The sequence below is a fragment of the Musca autumnalis genome, unplaced genomic scaffold (genome assembly GCF_047663935.1).
Source record: "Musca autumnalis isolate F117 unplaced genomic scaffold, ASM4766393v1 scaffold_1, whole genome shotgun sequence".
NCBI lineage: Eukaryota > Metazoa > Arthropoda > Insecta > Diptera > Muscidae > Musca > Musca autumnalis.
The window spans coordinates 101,312,004-101,334,078 of NW_027411644.1; the positions used below are offsets into that span (position 1 = coordinate 101,312,004).

Consider the following 22,075-nt stretch of genomic DNA (forward strand, 5'->3'; position numbering starts at 1 on the left):
ATTTAGGGTTCTTAAGTGTCAATAAACTTATATAACAAAACTAGTGGACATAGGTCCATGTTTTGGAATAGCCCCCATATAAAGTTAAAGCCCGATTTCAGGTATTTTGACGTTTTAAGTCACATTTCTAGACCGAATCAGCTATAATTTAATATTAAAGGTTCTTAGTGACCAAAAAAACTTATATTCGAAAAAATTATGAACATAGATCCATGTTTTGGTAAAGCCCCATATAACAACGGTACCTTCCCGATTTTCGGTATTTTGAGAATTTTACCTACAAGTTTTAACCGAATTAGCTGTAATTTGAAGATTTGACATTTGAAGTTCTTAGTGGTCACCACACCTCTCCACCAAAAATTGTCAAGAAAGGTCCATGTATGGATAAAGCCCCCATATAACGGTACCCCCCCATTTTCAGTAATTTGATGATTTTAGCTATAATATTAAACCGAACTAGCAGTATTTTGACATTTGAAGTTCTTAGTGGTCACAACACCTCTCCATCAAAAATTGTCAACATAGGTCCATGTTTGGATATAGCTCCCATATAACAGTACCCACCGATTTTCAGTAATTTGGCAATTTTAGCTACAAGTTTTAACCGAACTAACTGTAATTTGACATTTGAAGGTTGTAGTGGTCACCAAACATCTGCATCAACAATTTTCAACATAGCCCCAATATAACGATACCTCCCGATTTTCGGTACTTTGAGCATTTTACTTAAAATGCTTAACCGAACGTAGGTCCAAGTTTTGGTATAGCCCCAAAACAAACCGTACCTTAGCTTTATTTTTGTGGACGAACTTTCTATAATTTGAAATTTAAGAGCCAACAAAAATTGTTCATTTAAGTTCATATTTTCGTATAGCCCACATATAAGGGTACCTCCGAACTAGCTGTTAATGACATTTGAAGTTCCCACTTTATGTACCGATTTTCGGTATTTTGAGGATTATAGCTACAATTTAACCGAATTAGGAGTTATTTGACATTAAAGACTCCCATCAAAAACTGTCAACATAGGTCCATGTTTTATTATAACCCCTAAATAACGGTACCCCCCAATTTCTAGCCCACCAAAAATTGTCAACATACATAGTTAGATATAGGCACCATAAAAAAGGGCCTCCCGAATGAATCATTTTATGTACATTATCTGAGATTTTAACGTACCCACGTAAAGTTGAAGACAGGAATGAAAACTAATTATCCCATTTCAGTTCAGAATATTTTATGGTGGAGGGTATGAAAAGTTCGGCCCGGCCGAACTTAACGCTTTTTTACTTGTTCCTCCTATACTCGCCTAAATCTTGGGTTTTCTCTAAATCTTTGGTTTGTACGACGAAGATCATCACGCCGGATTTGGCAGCTTTTTGAAGCGGTAATTTGTAAATTCTCTGAACCCTTGTCAATCAGCTTTCCCTTGGTTCAGAAAAGTATGGAGGTACGAGCTTATGAAGTCATTGACGGATACGATGATAGGGAGGTGGTCTGAGCCAAGCGAAATGTTGCTACGACATGTCATTTATCACACCTGGTTCCACAATGGTGACGTCTGGTGTGAATGTGAAGCTATCAATTTGCTCGGTCAGAGCTGTTTCCCTCTGGTCATTGCCTAGGACGGAATGTCAAAGCTCATGAGGAGCATTGAAGTTCTCTAGCACCAGACGGTTATTGTTCTTCTCGGCAGTCCCACACAGATAGTAGATGGCATCGGCGATGCGTAAAAGCTGCCACATCATCCTCCCCATAAAATTATGATTAATGTCATGCAGATGCATGCAGCTCCTTGTCATTGCATACGTCAAGCAAGCGTAGTTCTCAAACTACCAAGACAAATAGCAACCACTGCTGATTACTGCACTCCTGCAATGAGCTTTGATCAGCTTTTTAAAGTTCAATTTCCTAGCAAGAAAGAATGGAATAATGGATCACTACTAATTGGTCAATATATCAAGGTCTACGTCTGTTCTAAGATGAAATGTGGAGTCGGCTTTGGCGACTTCTCGAAAGAATCAAATAAATTAGATTCTTCGCCGACAGTCAAGCGCCGCTCCTTGCACCAAACACAGTCACATCAAAACTAGTGAAGGACTGTAAAGAAGAACTTGCTTTGTTAGAGCGTCGGGAAAGAGTAGTTCTTACTTGGATTCCAGGTCATAAGGGACTTCTTGATAATGAAAAAGCAGACGAACTAGCCATAGCAAGATCCGCCACCAACGAACTCAAAAGGCGCCAGTTGTAATTCCAATAGAAGTAGTTAAGTACTATCTATCACAGGCAGAAATCAGAAGAGACAAAACCGAAACATGCCAAATATCAAAATATACACGTCCTCTTTACACCAAACGCACGAAGTTCCTAATCAGCCAAAATCCCACGGAACCTAGCAAGACTTATTGCGCTGCTAAACGGTCACTGGGTTATTGGTAACCATGCAAAGCGCAGCTGCGGAAGTGAAGATGAGGAGGAAACTGTTGATCAACTGAGGAAACTGATATCAAAATCCGATCCGATTTTCAGAAATTTTTTAGGATTCGTTTTTTACACCACAACAATGAACTCGTAATGTTTTTTCATCGATTGAACCTTAATTGCGGCCTTTTGAGAATTTTCGTGAAAATGCACATTTGCATAGTGGTTGCGCCCGTGGACAAAAATCGAAAAATTTATGGCGACAAATTTGATTGCGATTGAAATAAATATTCTCTAAATAAATCAAATTTTTAACATCCAGCATTATTTTTGTAAATTTACAGCGGTTATATGCCAAGTTATGCCGAAGAAGTTGTGATTGGTATGTGAGGCCTTAAAAATGAAAAATATATCCGCAAAGCATTCGTAGGTTATGAGTAAAATTATAAAAAATAGGAGAGGTAAATGTGCAATTTTCAAATGAAATAGGTGATGGCATTAACAATGTTTTTACGAAAAAACAAAATCAAAATTCGTTTTCTAACTTCATTAAAAATAGTTTCTTTATAAATGACTTTTTCTGCTATTTTTAATATAATTACTATTAATTTATGTTGAGTTTTACTAATGTTGTGAGCATTTGTGAGTCTCGAAATTTTTTTTAATGCAGGGGAAAGTCTCTAGTTTATGATTAAAAAAAGTCCAGCTGCCCCCATCTGCCACCCGATAAGTTATTCCTCTTATACCACGCCTGTAAAATCGTCAAATTCGTCAAATTGGACCTATACTGAACATTTTTTGCAAGGAGGTATTTTGCTCACACATAACTCAAAATGCAAAATTACAGCCAAATCGGTTGGAAAATATGGGTCAAATCGTCAAAATTTCGTAAATCAGGAGGTACGTTTATATGGGGGCTATACCTAAACGTAGACCGATAATGACCAGTTTTTGCATGGAGGTATTTGGTTCACTCAGAACTCAAAATGCCAAATTACAGCCAAATCAGTTGGAAAATTTCGTTAAAATTGTCAAAATACCGAAAATCTGAGGGTATATTAATATAGGGGCTATAACTACACGTGGACCTATATTGAAAATTTTTTGCAAGGAGGTAGTTTATTCACTTAGAACTTAAAATGCCAAATAACATCCAAATTGGTAGGTAAAATTGGCCAAAATACCAAAAATCCGGCGGTACCTTTGTATGGAAGCTATACCCAAATATGGACCTACATCCACTAAAAAAGGTTTTCTATCTTTTTGGCCTGTTATAAAACTACGTTTAAAATAATGAACACACATGAAGTACTAATAAAAGATGTTAAACAATTTATACACAAGTTTAGTCTTTATTTTTTTGGGATTACATATATTACAGGTGGGAATTTAGTTACTTAAAAAAACTATACCACATACATATATTTTCATAAAATAAATTACAACTTATACCAAATCCTCTATTGAGGCTATTAAGGGTGTTGTTGTATCCACTAAGACCAGGACGCTATGAGGTAAAGGAAATATGTCATTAACAACCACATAGTATCCCTTATCCAGTTGTTCGGGTGAAGAATAAAGTCTGAAAATAAAAGCAATTTTAATATTATCACAAAAACATAGAGCTCAAAAGCCTCTATTTACTTACGCAAGTATATCTTGAGGATCCAAAACCAATTCAGATTTATATACAGATGCTAAAAAATTGGTAAATGCTGCAGTATTATTACCTAATTCTAAGTCCATTTGATGTTGTTGTAACTAAAATGTTGAGAAATTTTAGTTTTTTTTTAGTAAAAACTGCATCGGGAAAATACCTCTATTTCTTGGCCATCTGCAGAACTTTCTTCGGGCATTTCTGGTATACCATTACGTGTGCCCCAAAATGTTATTACATTATCATCGGAACAGACCACAGAGCATTGTTCATTACATTTACATAACTGATGTAATGAAAGAGAAAACAAAAACAAGCATTTCATATTAATAAGTATTTAAATTTTGTTCCGAAATCTTTGAACTTACCGTTATATATCTTTCCTTAACCAGTTCCACCAATGTTACATTATCCAAAATGTTGCTGCAATTACCAACACCACGCTGACCAGCTGAATTCGAACCTAAGGTGAATACATAGCCACCTTCTACCAAAACGATGGTGTGATTTGACGAAAAACTCGCATCCATTATTTTGTGCGGTAGTAAAAACTTTTTCTAGGGAATACGAAAAGTAAGGTTATGTTGCGTGTATTTGTAAAATATTTACCAAGGCCATTATTCTCGACGTCTTCTCAAAACCCAATTTATTATAATCATTACTACCACAAACATACATTTCACCACTTTCAAATAAAACAGCTGAGGTATCCGGCCCGCAAAAAATACGTCTAACCTTGCCCTTGACATGTGAGAGCAGAATCTTTTGTGGTATTTTCCTTAAAATCAAATAACAGAACAAAATTTAAAAGTAATATAAGCATAATTTCGGAAACCTACTGTTGCGTTTGTAATGAACCCAAGCCTAGAGCACCATTCACATTGGTGCCCCATGTGTAAACTGAACCATCCAAACTAAGGGCCAGCACATGTGTTGTACCACATTTGATTTCTTTAATATGGACATTTTCCAATTTCTCAATTAGCTTCGGACTATGATAGGTTTTTTCAATATCATGACCCAAGGCATATTTGCTATTATCGCCACAAGATAAGATTGAACCGGTTTGTGTTAGAAGTATGGTGAAACCTTCACCAGCACAGGCACTACAGTAAAAAGAAATAAGGTATGACATGAATTCAAATAAGTCCGGGTCCAGATTTGTTGTTCTTGTTATGTGCTTTACCTTATTATGTGATAATTTCGAACGCTTTCCATGCGACTCGGATAATGTTTCCATGCCTCTAATGAGCTTAATCCCAATTGACCATGCGTACCTTCACCCCATGAATAAACGGATCCATCTGCAAAATAAGGGAAGAAAATACTAGTTGTTGTTGTAAAAGCATATGATATGTTTGCAGGTTTGTTTTTCTGGTTAATCTGTGTCTTGCTCTATCTCCGGGAATCTGAGAATGTGGGGGAATAAGGTTGTAACTACAGGATTCAGTTAATTAAGATGGTTTCGTGTGGGCCTGTAGCACATGCCGGTCAGTTGTTATGCACGGTATTATAAATTCTTTCGCTATGGGAATTGAGGCAGGTGCACATGCCGGTTTAATGTGGTAGCTGACTTTCTTCAGCTGTGATAGATAGGGAGCACTCTAAGAACAGCATTTACATCATAGTTTTTAATAGCAACTGCGACTGTATCTGTGTAAACGCTATTCAAACCTATTTGATAGGCTAGGGGTTCTCTCTTGTAACATTGGACCTCTCTTTCTAGATCATAAAGGTCCCCCCTGACATGCCTGGGTCATTAGGATGATGAGTACCACCCAAGCAAGTACTGCAACGAGAGCATATCATTGTTCTGATATAATCTTTATCTCCTCATTTAGATGGTTCACTGAAGGCATAAGGAAGCACCCTGTTCCAGTTCTTAAGGCGGTATTTTTACTTACTTAGTTGGCCTTCTAAAGAAATTTTTTCCTATAAGTCAAACTAAGAAAAAATGTCCATTCCTCTGTATTTGTTGCTTTATTTTTTCCAATTTGTTATACCGTCTTTCACTTGTTTTTCGATTTCTTCTTCCACTTGTTTACTCAGAGCGGTATTCGTACAGGATTGAATATTTTTCCATCGTGGACGACACTAAATCGGACCTACCTATAGCGGCATATGTAGTGGTGAATTTTGTAGAAGACTCTTTTCTGTGTAAATAGAGTCAGGTAGATTTCTTTGTAAGCATGTCGTCTAAGAATCTATGTCTAAAAATAATCAACTGTCGGCCATAAATAATGGAACAAATGTCGTACCCAAAATAGTAAAGATAGCGAAGGGTCGATAATAAAATATGTATTTTCCATTATCGGCGCAACGTGTGTGTGCACGGCGTCATAATGTATTTATAGATGCAGCGTGCATTTCTAATGTGCGTCCAAACGGAATGTATGTGTATGTGTGTTATTATTAGATTTGTAAGATTTAGGTTTAAATATTTTGTACGAAATAAAGAGTCTCTCTAAAGCAACGAAGCGAACAACATCGTTCGCGCGCGTTTTCCTTTCTTCGGTTTCCTTAGGTTAAATTTAGTGATGAGATTAGGAGTCGGTCTCATCATTTGGTGACCCCGACGTGATTGTTTCGTGTAAAGTAAAGACACGAGATAGTTCGCGTAAATAGGAGCGGTATAAGCGCGTAGTAAAAAGTTACTATGTTGGACTTATCCGCTATTTTAGTGACGTGATAGGCGCGTAGTGAAAAATAACTCGTTAGGCCAATCCGTGTTTAGTGTAGTGACGTGTTAGGCTCATATTTTTAAAAAAGAAAAGTGCTGTAGTTTTTCCGTCAGTGTGATAACGTATTAGACGCGTAGTGAAAAGTGACTACGTTAGGTTTATTCGTTAGGTTATAGAAAGGCGCACAGTCGAAGCAAAGATTGTGTTAGGCCAATTTTTATAGCTACTAATAATAAAATAAATAAAGTGACAAAAAGTGTATTTCGTGAAAATGAATTTTCAAGATTTCATCCAACATCAAAGGGTGTTGGGCGAATACATTGTTTCGCTTTATTTAGAACTGAGCAAAATTGCTCAGAAAAGTGTAACCAGGGAAACAAGGGAAAAGTTGTTTAAAGTTGGTAGTTCCTTCATGGAAGCAAGAAGGGATTTTTTAGACAATGATAGGGAGCTCCGGGATATGGGAAAATTTCCATATGAAATGCATAGCATATTCGCCTCAGGTGTGCGTTATGCAATAAAAAAGTTCGACTTCTTAAATCGTCAAGTAAGGATAGATTTTGGGATCGAATCAAAGAAGGATTCGTTAGATACACGAATTCTTTCTAGATATAAATATATAGCTGAGATGGACAGCTTAAGTCCATTGGAACAGTATGAAAAAAGAAACATACTGCGCCATTCAAAAACATTAAAAGGAGGTTTAATTAGAGAGTTTGAATATTCATTAAATGCGCTGGAGACTGAGATAAGGAATGAGTTTCTAAGTGTAGAAGATGTCAAAGACAGATATGATATTGCGTCATCAGTACTGATGCAATATTTGAATGAGTTTCCTAAAGAGGATAATCTCGTAGAGAATTTCAATTTTTTACAAATTTGTTACCGCATGGTGAGATTTGGGACATTTTCTAGAGTAGCACCTAAAGAGGTGAAGGTAAAAGATTATGAAGAAATCAATGGGAAATGGGTTCCCAAGATAAATACTAGACAGGTAGATAGTAATTCAATTAGGAAAGTTGAAAATGTGACTATTCCTGAACTTAAGAAAATAGTAAAGTTTACAGGTAGTGTAGGGGAAACTACGGAAAGGAAAAACGAAAACGTTCGCGCCGATGTTTGGCTAAAGTTCGAAAGTGAAATAAATCAACTACGTGAAGAAAATGAGGAATTGAAGACCAGATTGGATCAAAGAGCCAAGGCTTGCTCAATTTCTGAAGAAAAGGCTCGCATATATGGGTCACAGGTTGCTGACGTTAGTGCCAAATACAATGCTGCTCATGCTAAAAAGGAAAAGGCTGTGGAAAAACTTGGTGAAGTGCAGAAAGAATCGGAGTGTCTACGAAAACAATTGGACGAAGCTCGTAAATATTTAAACGCTGAGTCTGTGATCCGAACTGATTTGCAAAACCGCATTCAAAGTCTACACGATGAACTCACGTTTAAGGAGCAGAACCATTTGCGAGAAATTGATGAAATATATTCTAGCCACCAACTTGAAATCAGTGTGGTGGATGAGCGTCTTTGTGAGCAGTATAAGGCCTTATTACAACAGTCGCTGCAAGAGTTGCGCGAACAACACGAAGGACAAATGCGTAAAATGAAAATGCTGTACGAGCAAAAGATTAAGGATCTCCAAGCAGAAGCCAATCGTGAGTCCGTTGCAGCTTCACGTGCTATCGAAGAATTAGATGTCTCTCATCAAAATATTGAAAGCCTGTATATTCGCATTAGTAAGTTGGAATCTACAAATGCTGCATTGAATGGCCGAAATTGTGATTTGGAAAAATTGCTCGCCAATGAAAGAAGACGCCACGCTTCTGAGATTGCCAAAGTGGACGCTGAATTACAACAGCTACAAGAAAGTGTTGTCTACGAAAAACTATTGTATGACGAAGAAGTTAGTAGCCAAACGGAATGGGCTGTAACTAGCAGAGAATATGACATCGAAATTCCCAAAGGTGATCCTAAAGCAAGGGTACAACAGAAAGATACCAATGAAGTGCAAATCGATGGCGGTGCTACCGTATCTCAAAGGTTTGTAACGGATACAGCACAAGAACCACCAACAAAAAAAATGATGAAGCCACGAAAATGGAAAAGTGGAGAAAACATAAAGACAACACTATATAATGCCAATGAAGAAGTTGCCGGTGCAGATCGTGTCAAGCGTAGAATTATACGTCATGTGTCAAATCATCGTATAATTAATGAAGAAAGTTCTAGTGGCGAGAAGAATCCTCTAAGAAGAAAATGGGTTTACCACGTATTTCATCGAGGGAAAAGAAGTCCTCATCCTAGCTGGTTGCTGAAGGTGTTGGGTGCCATCACCTAGAATTAAGTCATGATAATGCTCTATATTTTTTATTATTAATAATTAAACTAAATAATGCCTTCAGCAGAAAATGAAAAGTATTACATTATGACAATGTTTAAGATAATATTCCTATTTTGTAAAAAATAACATACATACATTTTAGTTAAAGAATTAGATTGCTTTAAGACCAGAAACTGTTTAGTTCTGTATCTAAATTAGTCTATGTAAATGGAGTCAGATAGCAAACAAGAAAATGTTCAATGTCCTGTCCTAACAGTTAAAAGATTAGGATCTTTTAAGGCGGGGAGAATGGTGAATTTTGTAGAAGACTCTTTTCTGTGTAAATAGAGTCAGGTAGATTTCTTTGTAAGCATGTCGTCTAAGAATCTATGTCTAAAAATAATCAACTGTCGGCCATAAATAATGGAACAAATGTCGTACCCAAAATAGTAAAGATAGCGAAGGGTCGATAATAAAATATGTATTTTCCATTATCGGCGCAACGTGTGTGTGCACGGCGTCATAATGTATTTATAGATGCAGCGTGCATTTCTAATGTGCGTCCAAACGGAATGTATGTGTATGTGTGTTATTATTAGATTTGTAAGATTTAGGTTTAAATATTTTGTACGAAATAAAGAGTCTCTCTAAAGCAACGAAGCGAACAACATCGCTAACGCGGGTGTTTTCATTCTCTTAGGTTATTTTTCCTTTAGTTTCTTGGGTGCATTTTGTGATGAGACTAGGAGTCGTCTCATCATGTAGTCAACAAGGTTTCTTTATGTGCAACCCCCAAATGAATCCCCCTAGGGATTTGGGGAACTCGTTCCTACATCTTAGCTTTTCGCATATAGCTGTGACATGCGAGAACGATCTAAACGTTTTTTCACCCCTGAAATCTTGGGATAGTTAGGGGCCGGAATTCTTTAACCATTGACCAGAACATTCAGTTCTGTGCTCATCTCCGAAGATCATGTGGTGAACAGAGTAGATTTAGTAGTGAATACTGTCATATTCCTCGAGCGGAAAATGTTGATTAGATCGGTTGAATAGAAGTTCAGCCTTTCACAAATGATATTAGTGTAGGTAACCGACTACAAGATCGGACAATAATCTGATCTTAATGCTGTTTTGAGGAAGTGGAATACAGGAAAGGTAGAGGTTAATCACTGTTTCACTCTACGGGAGGAGGAGGATTTCAATCTTTCGCAAATTACTTTGGGGAAGTTGCCCGACACCAAGATCGTACAATCATCCTTGTAATATAGTAAATACAGTAAAGGTACAGGTTAATCAGTTCCGGAGATATCACCCCATCACCCTGTTTCACTCTACGCGGCTTGGACTTTTTTGTTCCTGATTTTCGACTGTGCGACTGGCTTACACCATGCATATAGTTGATTATCCAAAGTTTCAAACATGGCCGGAGCTTAGTCTGCTCGATTACCTAAAAAGTGTGGCGTGACAGTATCAAAGGCTTTTGATAAGTCTGGCGCCACCAACTAGGACAGTGTTGGTGCCTCACGACTTGTTCTGGTTAAGTACTCGACTGATATGTGTGGATATGCGTTGTTGTAGTGCTGTGCTGTTTACGAAACCTATGCTGATGATCGGCAACTGGATAGCTATTTCTAACGCTGGGTAGGAGTAAAGATTCAAGACTCTTTGCTACGGGCGACAAAAGCGAAGACAGTCTATACGATTCACCTTTGCTGGCGTTCTTGTCTGACTTCAGTAGCAGGACCACCCTGCCAATTTTTGACACTTTGGACATGATATGAATGAACGGCGACAGATTGAGAGCTTTGGTGGAACACTATACTCCCGGCTCATCCAGCTGTTTCGCGATTACCGTGGAGATTCAGCGCCCAACGCTTTGTGGCAGTTACTCCTTTGCAGGAGGAGATATAATGTTATACGGTACTCGACAAACGGTCGATTAGAAAACGTGCTTACCTTTTCGGTGTCCCAGAGTCTGAGAGCTTAGTGAACTCTCTTAAACTAGGCTAGTTATCCTTCCCATGATTGATGTAAGTGCGGCGTTAAGAAGTGATGAAGTCGGGAAGTCTACTGATGAAACCGATTATAGAGAGATGATCTACACCAAAATTAAATGTGGGTTGCCAGGTGAAGTCTTTTGTCAGACCAGATGATACGTAGGCGGGTCTCCTTTCAGGTACTCAACTAGCAGGTGTAGCAGTGAGGTGATGAAGGGTTGGGAAGTTTTCTGAAGGGGTGATTAGTGAACTCTCTTAAACTAGGCCAATTAGCTTTCCCATGATTGATGAAAGTGCGGTGTTCAGACGAGATGAAGTCGGAAGGCGATCTGACCCAAAAGAAACTAGGGGTTGCCAGGTGACGTCATGCGTCAGACCAAATGACACGATGGTTATGTCTAGCTCTTTTTTACTAGTCCCGCTGCCTCTGTTGGGAAATTTTGTGTTTTCGGGTATGCAGGCACATTGCGATCGGCTGAAGCTACCCGAAATCAGAAGGATTGAGCAAATGTCTGAAGCGGCGATTAGTGAATTCTCTAAATCTAGACCAACCTCCATGATTGAGGAAAATACGGCGCTCAGAGGTGATGAAGTTTGGCAATCTGTTGATGGAGACCGTCATGGGCCGATTGTTTGACCCAAGAGAAATGATGCGTTGCTAGGTGACGTCATTTGTCAGAACAGGTTATGTTTGGCGAACTGTGTCACTCTCCTCTATTTCTGTTAGGGGCGTCCTCGTTGACCGCACAAAGCGTACAGCTATCAATCTGCTTAGTCAGTACTATACCCCGCTGGTCATTCCCTAGGAACGAAAGCCACAGCTCATGATGAGCATCAAAGCCCCGCAAGACCAGTCGGTTATGATTTTTCAAAAGCGGAATATTGTTAAACTATTAATCGGCGGGATGTGCGACTATATTTCGGCAGTTCCATACCTGACATACATTCCAAGTACGGGCCATTAGAGTCAGACGAAATAGGCCTGTATTGAAAAAACTGATGGTTGGTTTCTGGTAGATTGTTGTTTTTGAGCTTGGTTTCCTGCAGGGTCACGATATTCTTCCGACTGAAGAAGTCTACTGTTTCCACTAAGTTAGAGGACTTAGTTCTTGTTTTGTTTCCTTACATTTTTAAATGCTAAGATGTCGGATGTTAGTTGGCTAGCACCTATATAGATGTTGGTTAGTGGGGAGCTAGGTTCGAACCTCAGTCATTATTTTTGTTGTTTATACCCTCAGTTTTTAGGCAAACGAGAGTACATACACTTTCAAACGGCCAAAATGTGTCTCATCGAAATAATCGTTTTAGACCCCAAGTATGTTTGGACGAAATCCGTTTCAGGCAATTTGGGATCGATTTAGCAATGTCCGCCCGTCTGTCTGCTGGGTGAAGCGCACGATAACTTTCGAATAAACAGATTTGTCCAAACTTATACCCCGGTTACACTTTACCGTATTAACCCAGTGGCTTTTGATTTCAAATGTCAATTCCATAGCGCAAACGTCAAATAAATCCTCTTGAAGAGGGTTAACCCGGCAAAAAACTCTAGTGTAACCGTATTATTACTTTAAGTTCGAAGATGAGCCATATCGGTCCACACCTTCGGGTACCACCCTCACAAAAGTTAAAATATGTACGGAAAAATTGTGCGCACGATAAGTCTTGAAGGGAGTAACCGAATTGGTTCATACTTTGCACATCGTGAAATTTCTACAAGACATAGATGAGGTTCCAATAGAGTCCATATCGGTCCACTCCTTCGGGTATCTCGCACACAAAATTTCGAATCGCTTTGAATTTTGTTGCAGCCACTTGTGTTCGACATTACAAGTTTTTTCAGGGGGCAAGTCCACACTTCCTGAGAAAAGAGCCCGAAAGCTGTAAAAAATCCCTGTGGTACCAGGTGTAGTGGCTGGAGCGCACGATTACTCTCGAATCGATCAGCCGATTCGGTCCAAAATTTGGCCTTCGTAATATTTTGTCCAAACTTAGTTTGAGATTGAAGATGGGCAATATCGGTCCACACCTTCTGATACCTCCCCCACAAAAGTTCAAAACTTTTTGCTAAAATGGTACGCGCTATATCTGTTGAACGGAACAACCGCATTGGCCCAAACTTTGAATCTCCTAATACTTTGTCTAAGTGTAGTTTAACTTCGAAAATGGTCCATATCGGTCTTCTTCTTCTGCAGTTTACGGTCTGTTCGAATATCCCTTGTTTACAGCGTTTCCTTGTATGAAATGACTGGAGGGCGCGCTCCTATTGAAAAGAAATTACTCCCAAAATAAGATCCACTTCCAAAATGGACCATGCCGATGCATTTCTTCAGGTACCTTCTCCACAACACTTTTGAGCTTTAATCCAAATATATTTTTGTCGGCAAGTTCATACGTCCAAAAAGTGCCACAAAATCTGAAAACTCCCTAATACATAATTATTGGGAAAAAGGATTTCGGTTGTGTAGCCGATATTCAATTCGATATTGTCAATAGATTTACAATTTACAATTCACATAGGCTGAGGGTATATCTCTGTGTGACTGATACTTTTTTACTTATTTTATTTGATTTCTATAACTGAGCCATTGTGCCCAAAGGATCGAATTAAAATAATTAAAAATGTTTGAACTGCTTACCGCTATTGACAACAACAAAATGAGTTTCACTTGTGGCCACGGTTAGTATACACGCCTTTGGTGGCAGCTGGATGGGATTCATACTAAAACTATTACCAAACGATTTTAATTGATATAGTACCGATCTGAAATAATTGATATTCATTTATTTTATTTCTTAAAATCGTATCTCCAACAACGCACTCACCTTTTCTCAATTGTCTCTTCAGGTGGGGCAGTATCAGCTTTCATTATTTCCTTCGTTTCTGTTTGAGCTGTGGCTAAATCAACGATTGTCGAACGTCTTGAACTATGTTCCAAAAGAGGTTCTTCGTGTAGGGCAAGTAATTTTGAACTATTTGTGGAGATCATGGTAGAGCTACCATCATCGTCATATTGATGGCTGTATAAAAAATGCAATCAAATTCGATATAAATACTATTCCTGTTTAAAAACAACTTACCCCTTATTTTTACTTAAATTTCGAAATATTAATGGTATCCAATATTCAAGAATTTCCGAAGCTCTTGGTCGCCTGGATGGATCAACCTGTATTGTAATATTGACATTAAATGTTAATTATATTACAACAATATTAAAAATATAAAAATCTTCACCAATACCAACCTGCAGCAGATTATTGAGTAAACTTTTCAATGCCGATGAATAGCCTTTTGGCATAGGTGTATAGGAACCCTAAATCGGAAAAATAACAATTACCCAAACCCATAAATTTTTTGTTCCATTCAATTCCTTACCGCCATAATTTTTCCCACCAGCTCCGATAAATTTGTAGCCGCAAATGTTTTCCTCAGACAACACATTTCACCCAATATACAACCCAATGCCCAGATATCACTTTTATGATCGTATTCCTTGCCTTCGCACATTTCTGGACTAAAGTAGTAGGGCGTACCCAACACTGTCTGAGCATGTATTTTGGTATTCATTATTTTCGAGATACCAAAATCACCGATTTTTACAATACCTCTCTTGTTCATAAAGACATTGGCAGTTTTTAAGTCCCTAAAGGATGAGAAAAAAGATAAGATATATGAAAAAAAAACAAGTAAAAAAGTATCAGTCGGCTTTGCCGACAGAGATATACTCTCTGTTTATGTAAATTGAAACTTTCATCTACGGTCAGATCGAATGTATTTATGGTCTTTTCATTATTTTGTGGCCTGTTTTTGGACATTTGGACGAAAATATGGATTAGGATTAAAGTTCTAAAGTGTCGCAGAGGGGGTACTTAATGGAATGGACCGACATAGTACATTATGGTAGGGGATCTTATTTTGGGAGTCATATCTTTTCGATAGATATCACGCCCACTAATCATTTCATATGCCAGGAAGCATGGACTTGTCCACGGAAAACATAATACCGCTGTAAGCTGGACAACAACGAAAAGCATCGGCATACATTTCCAAAGGAACAGACCTTAAACTGCACTTAGACACAAATATTGAACTTCTGTGGAGGAGGTACACTAAGGTACCTCCATTTTAGAAGTTAAACTAAATTTGGACTAAATATTAGGAGATCCAACGTTTGGACCAAATTTGTTCAAGAGACATCGTGCATACCATTTAAGTGACATTTTTTAAATATTTGGGGGAAGTACCGGAAGTTGGGGACTGCTTTTGTCTATCTTCGAACTGAAAGTATGACAAAATATGAGGAAGGTCAAATTTTGGACCAAATCGGCTAGTTCGAGAGTTATCGTGCTCTCCAGCCACTACATTTGGTGCCATAGGGGTTGTTTACACCCATCGGGCTGTTTTCTCAAGAAGTATGGACTTGCCCCTGAAAAAACCTTTACCGTCGTAATTGAGACAGCGAATGCAAGTTTGTTCAAAAAAATCAAGGTGATTCGAGAGCAGGTCTTAAAGTGAACTTATCCGTAAGTATGTGTGATAGGTACCCGAAGGAGTGGACAAACCTAGTCCATATTCGAATCTGATCTATATCTGGTAGATATATTAGGGTGAGTAAAGTATGAACTAAATCGGTCACTCCCTTCAAGAGTTATCGTGCGAACAATTTTTCCGAACATTTTTGAACTTTTGTGGGGGAAGTACCTGAAGGAGTGGACCGATATGGCTTATGTTCGAACTTAAACTATATTTGTACAAAATAGTACGAAGGCCAGATTCTCGACCAAATCGGTTGATCCGCTCGAGAGTTGTCTTGCGCTCCAACCACTACACACTGTTTTATAGGGGTTTTTTGCATCTTTCAGGATATTTTCTCAGGAAGTATGGACTTGCCCTTAATAAGAAATGTACCGTCGTAAGCACGGCAGTGAATACAAGTTGCTACAACAAAAATCAAAGAGATTCGAGAATAGGTCCTAAACTGAACTTTTCCGAAATTTTGTGTGGGAGGTACACGAAGGAGTGGACCGATTGAGTCCATATTGCAACCTCATCTATGTCTGGTAAAAATTTCACGATGGGCAAAGTATGGACTAAATCGGTTATTCCTTCAAGAGTTATCGTGCGCACAAATTTTCCGAACATTTTTGAGCTTTTGTGGGGGAGGTACCGGAAGGAGTGGACCGATATAGCCCATCTTCGAACTTAAACTAAGTTTGGACAAAATATTACGAAAGCCAAATTTTGGATCGAATCGGTTAATCCGTTCGAGAGTTATCGTGCGCACCAGCCAGGCAGACAGACGGACGGACATTTCTAAATCGACTCCAAATTGTCTGAAATACATTTCGTCCAAACATACTTGGGGTCTAAAACCATTATTTCGATGAGGCACATTTTGCCCGTATGTATATACCCTCGTTAGCGTAAATGCTGAGGGTATAAATATTAGGAGATAAAATAATAACAAAATAAGTAAAAACCAAAAAAATGTGGTAAAAATAATGGAATCTTATCTGAAAATAACAATTCGAGTCAAGGAGGAAGCAATTTTCAGAAAATCGGTTTCTTGAAAGAAAACAAGTAAGAAAGTGTCAGTCAGCTGTGCCGACTGTGATATAACGTCAGCCTCGGAGCTAAAGAAAAGAAGTAAGGGCAATACTTCAATAGTTTGGTTCTTTAACTCAAAATAATGAATGAAAATTTTAAATAAAAGTTGACAACTCTGTTGCTATCTGTAGAACTTTGCGACTACTTTTTATTGGTCGCTAACTTACCGAATACTATCTTTAATTACCGAAATTATAACCATTTTAATTTTACCGATTTACGAGCATGTCAGTAAATCAAAAAATCGCAATACTGACGTCTATAGGAGTTCTTGCAGTTTGTGGGCCACTTTGTCAGGAAGTATGGACTTCCCCAGAAAAAAATTTTGTACCTTCGTAAGTAGGGCTGCATGCACAACGTGTTGCCGAAATTTTGAAAACGATCCCAGACAAGTCCTTAATCTGCACTCTTTCCAAAGTTTATGTGAGAGGTACCCGAAAGAGTGGTTAGATGTAGTCAATATTCGGACAGATTCCGAGTCTATAAGAAATAATACGATGTATAAAGTTTGGACCAAATCGGTTTCTCCCTTCGAGGGTTATCTAACGAACTACTCAGCTTAGTTGGTTCCCGTACGTAAAAATTTCGCAGTGGTAACAGGTCCAGCTGCAAGAACTTTTTGCAAAAAAATATTCAAAGCGATCCGAGACTAGCTGTTAAAATGAACTTTTTTTCCAAGTCCAAACCTGATTCAAACCTGATCTATGCCTGAACGTAATATTACCTCATGCAAAATTATGACCAATTCGGTTAATTCCTGAGAACATTTTTGCACCTTTGTGAGGATAGCCCATAGCCCATATCGGTCCACATCTTCGGTTAAATTGGCGCGCATGATTTCTCTGGAAGGGAGAAACCGATTTGGTCTAAACTTTGAACACCGCAATATTTCTTCAAGACATAAATCATGCTGCAAAATTGCAGTTTAAGGACTCGAAACATTTTGAATTTTTTGCAGTAGGTTGTCCTGGCCGCCACGTTACAATTTTTCGGGGAAATGTCCACACATTCTAAGACAATCTGCCGACACCAACTCAAGTGACCGCGTGAACAGAAATGGATGTGGGGGATTAGCATCATATCGCACCAGTCTGTTCAATACAGACCTATCTCGCTTAAGACTGGTTCTAATGACCTGTACACGGAATGACTGCTGACTGCTACCCCCAGTCAGGAACTGCCGAGATATAGTCGCACATCCCACCGAATCAAGGCAAGCTGGACTCCAGCTTATAGGCTCAACATTAGCCCGCTTTTGGAAGATCATAACCGTCTGGTCTTGGGGGACTTTATTGCTCATCATAAGTTTTGGCATTCGGTCCTCGGAAGCTACTAGAGGGATACAGCGCTGGCTGAGCAGATTGACGTTTCGTGTGGTCAATGAGGACACCCCTACCAGAATTAGAGGAGAGTGTCACAGTTCGTCAGACATAACCATCACCTGGTCTGACAAATGGCGTTAACCCGTAATTTCACTTGGATCAGACCATCGCCCCATAATTGTCTCGATCAGCAGACCGCCCGATTTCATCACCTCTGAACGCCTCACTTTCATCAATCATGGGAAAGCTAATTGTCGTAGTTATATTGAGTTTTCTAATCACCGCTTCAGAGATCTGCCCAATCCTTCTGATGTTCGGGTAGCAGAAAGGACGTCCCGAGACATCATCACTGCAGCTCGCCATATACCTGCTGGTAGAATACCCGAAGTGAGACCAAACTTCTCAGCAGAGGCGACGAGACCAGCACATGAGCGCGAAGAGCTTCGTTGTGCCAACCCCAGTGACCCCAGCGACATTACGCTGACTGATTTGAAGAGGCGCGCAAGTTATTTCAATCCTCCCAAGACTTGCGCCCTGTGGGAATCTCCATGGTAACGTTGAAATAGCTGGATGCACCGGGAGTGGAGTATATCACTAAAGTTATCAACCTGTCGCTAGCCACCCACATCGTTCCCGAAGTCTGAAAAATTGGCAGTGTGGTCTTGCTACTGAAGGCAAGGATACCAGCAAAGGTAAATCGTACAGACCGATTTCGCTTTTGTCGCCGTACCAAAGACCCTTGAGGCTTTAGTCCTCCCTAGCGTAAGAAATATCTATCCAGTTGCCGAGCATCAGCGTGAGTTCCGTTAGCAGCACAGCATGACAACAGCACTTCAAGCCATGTCCACACATATTAGTCGAGGACTAAACCAGAGCAACCCGTATGATAGAACAGTGATGGTGGCACTTGACTTTTCAAAAGCATTCGATACTGTCGAGCATTCCACGCTGTTTGAGGACATCAAGCAGACAACCCTCCGGCCAAGTTTGAAAGATTGGATAATGAATTATATGTGTGGACGCCAGTCATACGTGAATTGAGGAGCAAGAAATTCAAGCCCCGAAGAGTGAAAAAAGGGTGGATTGATATCTCCGGAACTGTTTAATCTCTACCTCTCCTGTATTACTCCTTTCCTGACGGCATTGACATCGTTACGTATGCGGATGATTGTACGATCTTGTCGTCTGGTACCTTCACTGATGTCATTTGTGAAAGGCTGAACTCCAGTACAGCAACCCAATGACATGCTTTCGTTGCAGTACTTGTTCGGTGTTACCGTGAGAGCCATCCTAACCACCATATGGTGAATAGGAATTCCCCCCCCCCCCCAGGCATGTGAAATTGGATCTCTCTCATCTACAATGGGAGGTCCTACGCTACAAGATATACAGTCGCAGATGCCATAAACAACTATCGTGTGAATGGGGTCCTTGGAGAAAATCCCCCATCTTTTGCAGCTGTGGAGCGTCAGCTGCCGCGACAAACCAGAGTAGTTTTGGCTCAACTACGCTCGGGTTGGTGCTGCCGTCTAAATTCCTATAGGGCAAGGATCGATAACACCGTGCCACCCAGACGGCGGTTCTACATATTAACGCTACCCCTACACACTCCAAGTATAGGTCACGAGAGTCGATCTCAAGCGAGATAATTCCATACTGGACACTGATGCAATAGGACTGCAAGTTCACCACCACCTACTTCTCGTACGATCCAAAAGAAGTACGTTGTATCCATCACCACTTCACATTTACACCAATACACTCTATGTATGAGTCACTAGAGTCGAGCTCAAGCGAGATAAACAGAGACATGGAGCAACCCGATGTCATTGAACACCTCGAAGCTTACGATCAACATATTTGTTTAACGCCCAGTCTTTAGACAAACGAGGGTATATACCTCATCGAAATAATGGTTTTAGACCCGAGGTATGTTTGGACTAAATCCGTTTCAGACAATTTGGAGTCGATTTAGCCATGTCCGTCTGCCTGGCTGGAGCGCACGATAACTCTCGAAAGGGTCAGCCGATTCTGGCATACGGCATTTGACTTTGTCCAAACTTAGTCTAAGTTCGAAGATGGGTCATATCGGTCTACTCCTTCGGGTACCTCCCCTACAAAAGTTCAAAACTGGTGTGCACGATAACTATCGACATGCATCAAGTTCGCATATGGACCATATCGTTCCACACCTTCGGGTACCTACCACACAAAAATTCGGAAAAGAGCAGTTTAAGAACTGCTCTCAAATCGTTTTGATTTTGTTGTAGCAACTTGTATTCGCTGTCACTATTACGACGGTACAAGTTTTTTAGGGGCAGTCCATACTTCCTGAGAAAAGTAGCACACAATAACTTTCGAACAGATCAACTGATTCGATTAAGTTCGCAGATAGGCAATATCGGTCCACACTTCTCACTTTTTTTAAAGTGGTGCGCTCGATAACTCTCGAACCGTTTTGCTCCAAATATTGCACATCGTAATATTTCTACGAGAGATATATCAAGTTAGAATATGGACCATATGCATATTTTTGTTCATGTACAGTGATTGATACTTTTTAACTTGTTTTTAGTTTCAGGTCATATTTTCGAAGATTCTACAAAAATGCGTATTTTTTCTCTCCTGAATATTTAAATTTTTCTATTTAGCTGTTTTTGGTGAAAACCTCTAACAAAATATACCTATACCACTTACCGATGTAAAATATTCTCCGAATGCATATAATTTATTGCACTGCATACCTGTTCGAAAACATTGACGATATAACGTTCGGGGAAATAATCTCTCATTACACGCTCACCGATAATTTGTGCCAGCGTTCCACCATCGGCATATTCCATTTCAATGAGCAACGTATTGTCCTTAATGAAACTACCCAAATAGCTGATAATATTCGGGTGATGTAGTTTCGAGAAAACCTCAACTTCATTCATAGCTAAATCACGTTCGGTTGGTGTTAAATCACTGAGATTGATTTGTTTAAAGACCACATTGTGATTATCAGTTTTGCGACGATATAAAACCGCTATTCCAAAGGATCCTTGGCCAACAACTTTCACTTTTTCATAATTACTCAACTCTGTACCGGCAACACCTAATGACCGTTGGGTATTTTGTGAGTTAACCAATGAACGCGGGGTATTATTAATCACTACATCAGCTTCGGTGGAGTTTAGAGTTCCTTCTTCGTCCAGAGAATGATTTGTGGTGTTGGCAGAAGATATTGAAAAAACACTGGGCTTAGTAAAACCATTGAAAGTGCCGCCGCGTTTTTTGGCTTTGCTGTTGGCCAAAACTATTGACGATGAGGTACTCGATGTGGATGAATCTGAAACACGACCATTAAAAATTGGTAGCGATGAAGCTTTGGCTTTTATTTTTTGCATTTTTTTTTTAATTCAATCGATTTTCTTTTTTTCTGCAACTCATTAATCCAAATTGTCTGTCTATTGCTGTCCGTGTGTATGAAATGTCCTGCAACTATTAAAGGAAAAAGTGTATAATGTTTAACCATTGCTTGTGGTGGTCACTTTAATCGCCACAATTTTTTTATTGGTTGCTGAGCAACAATGCAACTGGTGTAATCAGAGTTGTGAAAGGTGGTGTTGGATTTTAGGGGGAGTTTTACGGGTTTGGAAAATGTTGTTTGTGTCGTAAAATGACTCCCAGAATGTTGTACTGTTTATGACTCTGATATAATTGTTTATGGTGTATGTACTGTACATACATATGTATGTAAGTGTCTACTATAAATACTAATGTTAAATTCAAATCGTTTTTCATATAAGCATACAAATTTCTATATTGACACATATGAGTCATTCCAATAGAAAGTAACTAAAACGTATCAGTCATCAGAGATATACGCTCTGCATGTGTGAATTAAAACAGATTGAATTGGACATATAGAAGATCGGCTACACAACCAAGATTATATTGCCTAAATTTATGTATTCAAGGCATTCCCGAAGGAACGATTATCGCTGGATATTAAGTTTTTTGCCAATTCACACATGCACGACCCGAAAGCAATGAAAGAGCGTCCCTGCGGGACTTTTCTCAACCGTTTGAA

At 39.2% G+C, this 22,075-nt stretch overlaps 2 protein-coding genes across 2 annotated transcripts; one reads left to right on the top strand and one right to left on the bottom strand.

The window, feature by feature from the left end:
• Nucleotides 1-3,772: 3,772 nt before the first annotated feature.
• niki (nimA-like kinase) lies at nucleotides 3,773-21,710 on the bottom strand. The gene is made up of 13 exons (XM_073986344.1): nucleotides 20,698-21,710; nucleotides 14,447-14,714; nucleotides 14,316-14,384; nucleotides 14,152-14,237; nucleotides 13,897-14,091; nucleotides 13,710-13,834; nucleotides 5,265-5,382; nucleotides 4,918-5,184; nucleotides 4,688-4,856; nucleotides 4,447-4,635; nucleotides 4,239-4,364; nucleotides 4,070-4,182; nucleotides 3,773-4,003 (listed from the first exon to the last, which is right to left on the bottom strand). The coding sequence occupies exons 1-13, from the start codon at nucleotides 21,387-21,389 to the stop codon at nucleotides 3,868-3,870; spliced, it is 2,553 nt and encodes an 850-aa protein (XP_073842445.1). The 5' UTR covers nucleotides 21,390-21,710; the 3' UTR covers nucleotides 3,773-3,867.
• LOC141390502 (lamin-C-like) lies at nucleotides 5,433-9,741 on the top strand. The gene is made up of 3 exons (XM_073963458.1): nucleotides 5,433-5,442; nucleotides 6,549-6,602; nucleotides 7,827-9,741. Exons 1-3 carry the CDS (start codon nucleotides 5,433-5,435, stop codon nucleotides 9,092-9,094), a joined length of 1,332 nt encoding a protein of 443 aa, XP_073819559.1. The 3' UTR covers nucleotides 9,095-9,741.
• Nucleotides 21,711-22,075: the final 365 nt, after the last annotated feature.

Excerpts from the sequence above, each read along its gene's own strand:
- niki (XM_073986344.1), bottom strand. The coding sequence starts at position 21,389 with ATGCAAAAAATAAAAGCCAAAGCTTCATCGCTACCAATTTTTAATGGT. Across the intron at positions 14,385-14,446 it reads TGGTGGGAAAAATTATGGCG|GGTTCCTATACACCTATGCC; the intron begins GTAAGGAATTGA and ends TTTCCGATTTAG. Across the intron at positions 14,092-14,151 it reads AATTTAAGTAAAAATAAGGG|CCATCAATATGACGATGATG; the intron begins GTAAGTTGTTTT and ends TTTTTTATACAG.
- LOC141390502 (XM_073963458.1), top strand. Across the intron at positions 6,603-7,826 it reads CCTTTCTTCGGTTTCCTTAG|GTAGTGTAGGGGAAACTACG; the intron begins GTTAAATTTAGT and ends TAAAGTTTACAG.